Source organism: Gymnodraco acuticeps, unplaced genomic scaffold (assembly GCF_902827175.1).
Source record: "Gymnodraco acuticeps unplaced genomic scaffold, fGymAcu1.1, whole genome shotgun sequence".
NCBI classification, from domain to species: domain Eukaryota; kingdom Metazoa; phylum Chordata; class Actinopteri; order Perciformes; family Bathydraconidae; genus Gymnodraco; species Gymnodraco acuticeps.
Window position 1 is genome coordinate 519,262 of NW_022989923.1, and position 6,464 is coordinate 525,725.

A 6,464-nucleotide genomic window follows, 5' to 3' on the forward strand; every position below is an offset into this window, starting at 1 on the left:
AGAGTCGAATAAATGAAACCGAGAAGTCTAATTAAACAAGAATATAACTTACAGTGGTTGCTGCGTCAATAGGTAATGTTGTCACCGGGTCCAGATGCACACTGAGTTCATCAGTTTCTAAATGCGGTATTTAAATGCTTTTTGAGCTAAAGGATGACTGAGTCACGCGGTTCTACTTCACGCAATCAATAGACTGGCCCTGCCTATGTTAATAATGCAGGCTTGAGTGCTGAGAGCTGTAAAGCAGGTTTCGCCTGAGCAGATCTGAGATTTAAAATCTCTCAAAAGCGATTTAGCCATTTAAGCTACAGTAACAATTATACAGAGTCGAATAAATGAAACCGAGAAGTCTAATTAAACAAGAATATAACTTACAGTGGTTGCTGCGTCAATAGGTAATGTTGTCACCGGGTCCAGATGCACACTGCCATCCTCTGGCCGTAAACTTTTCTTTTATTCCACGTCCCCACACTCCATCCCGTCCATTTGGTCCTGTCGCACGGGACTATTTTTCTATAAATCAAATCACCCCAGCAGGATTCACATACATCGACAAACCTCGCCCACAAGGGCAGGGTGGTGATATAGCTACTATTATCAGAAAGGACATAAAAACTACCATTATCTCCATCCCCGATGTTTCTTAATTTGCATTCATCAACGCACTCAAAGCAGCCCGGTCTAATTACTACTCACAACTCATTCAGTCTGGCCCCAGACAACCCCAAGCGTCTGTTCTCCACCATCAGCAAACTTCTCAAACCCTGTGACAACGCCACCTCATCCTTCACCACCAAACAGTGCAACTCCTTCCTCTCGTTTTTTCCAAACCAAAATCAGCAACATTTACAGCAATCTGACACCCTCATCAGCACCCCCCACCTCCCCTCCTGGCTCCCCCCCCCCTTCACCTCACAGCCCCTGTCCCACTTCTACCCTGTGACCCCCATGCAACTGTCCCACTTCATGACTGGAATTAACTCCACCTGCACACTTGACCCAATGCCCTCCAAATTTGTTAAAGAGAGCCTCCCTGCCATCTCCCAACTCATCGCCACCATCATTAACTCCTCCCTCAGATCTGGACCCCCCTCTCTCAAACTGGCTACTGTCACACCCATTCTCAAAAGACCTGGACTCACACCCTACATCATGTCCAACTTCCGGCCCATCTCAAATCTCCCCTTTCTGTCAAAAATAATTGAATGTGTCATTGCCTCACAACTAAAATCCCACCTCAGCTCCAATGACCTCTTTGAGCCATTTCAATCCGGTTTCCGATCAAAACACAGCACAGAAACAGCTCTTCTCAAAATCTCTAACGACCTCCTCCTCTCCTCTGACTCCAGGAACCTGAACATCCTCATCCTCCTCGACCTCACCGCAGCATTCAACACCGTCTCCCATAATATCCTCCTCACCCGCCTGTCTGAACTCCTTGGCCTCACTGACTCCTCCCTCTCCTTCTTCCACTCATACCTCTCGGACTGGACACAGTTTGTCACACACGCTGGCTGCAGCTCCCCCTGTGCTTCTGTCAACCATGGAGTCCCCCAAGGTTCGGAGCTCGGTCCCCTTCTATTCACAATATACATCCTTCCGATTGGTGATACCATCCGCAGCCATGGTCTCTGTTTCCACTCCTACGCCGATCATGACACCCAACTGTACATCAGCACAAAACCCTCTGCCCATCTCCCCCCTCAGTCACTAATCAACTGCCTATACGAAATTAAAACCTGGATGACCACCAACCTACTCAAACTAAACAGTGATAAAACTGAGCTCATGGTTGTGGCACCCAAGGCACTGCTCAGGAAGGTTGGAGATCTGCTCCTCAACATCGACGGTTCCATCATCTCCCCATCCCCTCAGGTCTGCAACCTTGGAGTTGTCTTGGATTCACCCCTCTCATTTCAAAACCACATCAAGTCCGTTTCAAGATCAGCCTTCTTCCACCTCAGATATATATCAAGAATCCGGCCATCACTGTCCGACTGATTCATTGTTTTATTACCTCACTGTCCGGGGTTCCCAGCAAAACCCTGAACAGGCTCCAGTATATACAGAACTCAGCTGCCAGGGTTCTCACACGCACCAAGCCCTGGCAGCACATCACCCCCACTCTCTTCAACCTCCACTGGCTCCCGGTCAAGTCCTGCATCATTTACAAACTCCTCCTCCTCACCTACAAATCCCTCCACTCAACTACTGCAATTGCATCCTCTACGGCAGGGGTAGCCAACACGGTGCCTTGTTCTAAAAATAGCTCGCCAAGCAAATCCAAAATGTATAAAATACACAAAACAAAAAAGGAAATGTAATTAAAAGAATCTACCCTATGCATAAACAAAACCTAAATCATAGCGAACTCTATCTACTTACTACAACTCTATATATATCTAACACCCCTCCTCCCCCACCCCACAATGAATATCGACCAATCACGTTCTTGCTTGATTTGCGGGATCAGCATTGCAGTCGGGAAGAATAGCAATGTGGCACCTCCCCGCTGATTTTCCTTGCTTGATTTGCGGGATCAGCATTGCAGTCGGGAAGAATAGCAATGTGGCACCTCCCCGCTGATTTTCCTTCTGGTAGAATCTACACAACACATCAGCCCCATTGAACACAGCCTAGTCATGCCAGCCTATACAGCACATGAGGGGCAGAGTTTTACTCTGTGTGTTGTAACTTGCATATATATTTATTCCACTTGACGCACACACACGCATGGCGTAATCTCCACTGGGGACAGGAGGGGACATGTCCCCCGCACTTTTCGAAATCCCGTTTGTGTCCCCCCACTTTACAAATATGTTTGTTTGTTTTTTAACGCAAGCCGTCATCGCCACGGAGAAGCACACAGCCTCTGTGAGCGAGCGAGACAGAGGGAGAGAGAGAGAGAAAGAGATAGCGAGGGAGCTAGGGAGGGAGAGAGAGAGAGGGAGAGAGAGAGAGAGAGAGCTAGGGAGGGAGGGAGGAGAGAGAGGGAGAGAGAGGGAGAGAGAGAGAGAGCTAGGGAGGGAGGGAGAGAGAGGGAGAGAGAGAGAGCTAGGGAGGGAGGGAGAGAGAGGGAGAGAGAGAGCTAGGGAGAGCACACTTTTATCTATTTAATATAGATAAAGTAAGAAATCATTCCAATGTGTACTATAGGACAGTACAAAAAACAGTTTAAAAGGGGAGTGATTAGTCAAATATAAATAAAAAGAAAGAATGCTAACATAAGATAAGAATAAACAAGTTTAAATGATTTATTATTGGTTGTGATAATATTCTAAAGATGATTGAAGTATTGAAAAATATACAGCTCCCTTTCATATGAGTGTTGAGAGCTGTATCCATAAATTCATTTTGTGCTCAAAGTGCACCAGATTGATGCATTTCACTTCAACATTTTAAAAAACATGCCCCCGGACCCCCCTGGAGGGGGGTGAGGACCCCCCTAGAGGACGTGAGGTCCATCCCCAAATAAAGCAGGTTAAAATAATTAAATTACATACATTTTATTTTAGTAAACACTGCAAACGGGTCCCACAGACCCAAACAGCACACAAAGATTAAAGGTCAGCATATAATAATGTTAAAATGTGCTAAATATATACACTGCAAAAAACAAAAAAAAGAGGAGTAAAAGTAGCCCACGACTTGTTTTATTTTTTGAAAGGAGCCCTCATCCTAAAAAAGGTTGGTGACCCCTGCTCTACGGCAAGGGTCAGCAACCTTGTTGATATGAAGTGCTATTTAAAAATACATATATATAATCAGTGTGCCAAATCCACACTAAGATTATCATTAATTTCAATTATGACATCACATTAACATTTCCAACAGGTCTGTAATTTGATTACATCAAAGTGCATAGCAACATTACAAAAAAAAGCAGCCGTCCTTCTGAAAACATTCACATCTGAGTTGAAATCACTAATCACCAATGATGATTAAGCACCAATCTTCAGTAATACAATTGCAATGTGTTAACAGCAAATGTCAAAACGGGTGAATTAAATGTAACAAACAGAAACATGAGCACCAAGTATGCTCCCATCCATATGAAAACATCCACATCCGATTTATCACACAACAGGCAGGCTTTTTTTTAAATATTGAAGTTAAAAGCATCAATCTTGTGCACTTTGAGAGCCAAATTAAAAGATCTATGGATATATCTGTCAACACCACCCATAATAAGCACAACTGTAAACAGATTTTCTTTTTCTTTATGGATATTTTACAAATCACTCCCCTTTTAAACTGCATTCTTGTTTTACTGTCATATAGTATTTCATACCTGTTTTTTTCTTTATTCTCTTATTTTTTTATAACTATAATGATCATATAAAGGTGTGCCTTTACCTCACCTGAGCTGAGGTTATCAGCCTCTCAGTCTGACAGGAGAGAGCTCTACAACCAGGTGGAGGACCTGTAGATCTGTTAGCATAGCTAGCTAACCAGATGCTAACAACAATGTTTGTGCATGTGTGTGTTAGTTAGTTTGAGTGTGGGTGTATGTGAGTCTAAGTGTGTGTGTGTGTGTGTGTGTGTGTGTGTGTGTGTGTGTGTGTGTGTGTGTGTGTGTGTGTGTGTGTGTGTGTGTGTGTGTGTGTGTGTGTGTGTGTGTGTAAGAGTTACTGTGTGTGTGTGTGTGTGTTGTGTGTGTGTGTGTGTGTGTGTGTGTGTGTGTGTGTGTGTGTGTGTGTGTGTGTGTCAGAAATCAAATAAATGATTGAAGGAAATTATAGCCAGTTGTCAGTGCGTTCCCCAACCTAACAGTTGACAAGTTTGTGAAGCTAAGAGAGAGTTTTGTGAAGACCACTGAGACAAATGTAACATTTGTGATATTGGGCTATATAAATATACATTGATTGATTGATTGATTGTGAATCTGACACAGACAGCTTTAGGATAAGAATACAAATGTGTTCCTGTGTGTGTTTGAGGACTGGATCCTGATCAGTACCTCCTGTTTACCTCAGGTCTGTCTGGAGGTCCGGGTCGCTGGATGTGGGCTGACGGTCAGTCAGTCTCCTTCTCCAGACTGAGCGGGGAGACGCTGCTGGGCTCAGACTGTGTGCTGGTTGAAAACCCCAGAAGCTGGATCTCCACAAGCTGCTCCCCCGAAACTCAACACACATTCATCTGTTCCTCTCAGGATCGTACTCACTGAGAGGGCTCTGTCGTAATAACCTTTTTGAATATGTTTAGGTCATATTTAATGATACGTAACAATGCTGTGCTGTACAATAGTTTTCATATTTTTTTTAAAATAAAGATGGCTGTGCAAACTGACTGTTTTAAGATGTATTATATCCATTTACAACACTTTACTCAAGTACTGCACAACTGGAGGTACGTTTTATTTACTTGAGGAATGTATATGTATTTTTCAACCCAGTCTCATGGCATTTCGTGTTCACCAACACGATTTTTAATCTATTGATTCGTGTTCACCAACACGATTTTTAATCTATTGATTCGTGTTCACCAACACGATTTTCCCCTTTTTTTCGTGTTGCACAGCACGATTTTAAAAGCAATGTATTTCTACTGGTAATGTGTTTCGTGCCTGCAGCACGTATTTTTCTCCGGTCTGGTCGTGGAAGACCAGAAGCTGTGTGGTTCATAAAAACATGTTCTTCCTCAATATCAAGCCACAATTATTGTTTTTATTTTAAATCGTATAATTTCGGACTTTTGTTGCCGTCTGTGAGGAAAATAAATGGGGCTCAGAGCCTCAGGATACTGAAATCTGTATTTTTAAATCTTGTTTTCCTTCTAATTTGTTATTATTTTCAAAATAACACACTGTTATTTACTCACCAATAACACACAATTATCCTTGCTTTTATTTATAGGTTTAATTCCATAATCTCGGGCTTTTTTGGCGTCCGTCAGGAACTGAATTTCAAAATATAAATAACCGGAAACAGACGTAGGCCTATAAGGGACATTTCGAGCATCATTGCGATTGTCAACATTTCTGAGTTTAGGATGGCCGAAGACTCTACACTACCCATAATCCCCAGCTATCGTTTAGGACTAACGTTTTTTCCCACAATTAGAAGTTGCCAGTATTAACACATTCGTGTTATCAAATGTAAAACATATAATGAATAAATGGGAGAAAATTGCTTGTGTCCATAATGCGCAGCATTAATATATACCCACATGACAGCTCATTGTTACTTTGTAATTCTACTCCACTACAATTCAGAGGTTAACCTGGTATTTTTACTCCACTGCATTTATTTGAGTTACTTTGCAGATTCTGATTAATGATGTGAAATATAAACAACCCTTAAATCAGACTTTAGTTACACCTGAGTAAAATTCAGGTAAGGTGATTGTCAAGTGCCAACAATCAGGAGAGATATTTGATAGTTGGTGCTTGAGAAGACTAAACATGTATCTGCAATTGACATGAATGGAAACGAGTAATAAAGTATATTCATTACTCGTTATTC

General features: G+C 42.5%; 1 protein-coding gene across 1 annotated transcript in view; it reads left to right on the forward strand.

Annotated features, from left to right (window-relative positions):
* The window catches only part of LOC117542293 (FRAS1-related extracellular matrix protein 1-like), a 290,781-nt gene extending 285,492 nt beyond the window's left edge, over positions 1 to 5,289 (forward strand). The window contains 1 exon segment of the mRNA XM_034209862.1: positions 4,977 to 5,289. Within this exon segment, the coding sequence (XP_034065753.1) occupies positions 4,977 to 5,167 (191 nt within the window). The 3' untranslated portion in view covers positions 5,168 to 5,289.
* The last annotated feature ends 1,175 nt before the right edge of the window (positions 5,290 to 6,464 follow it).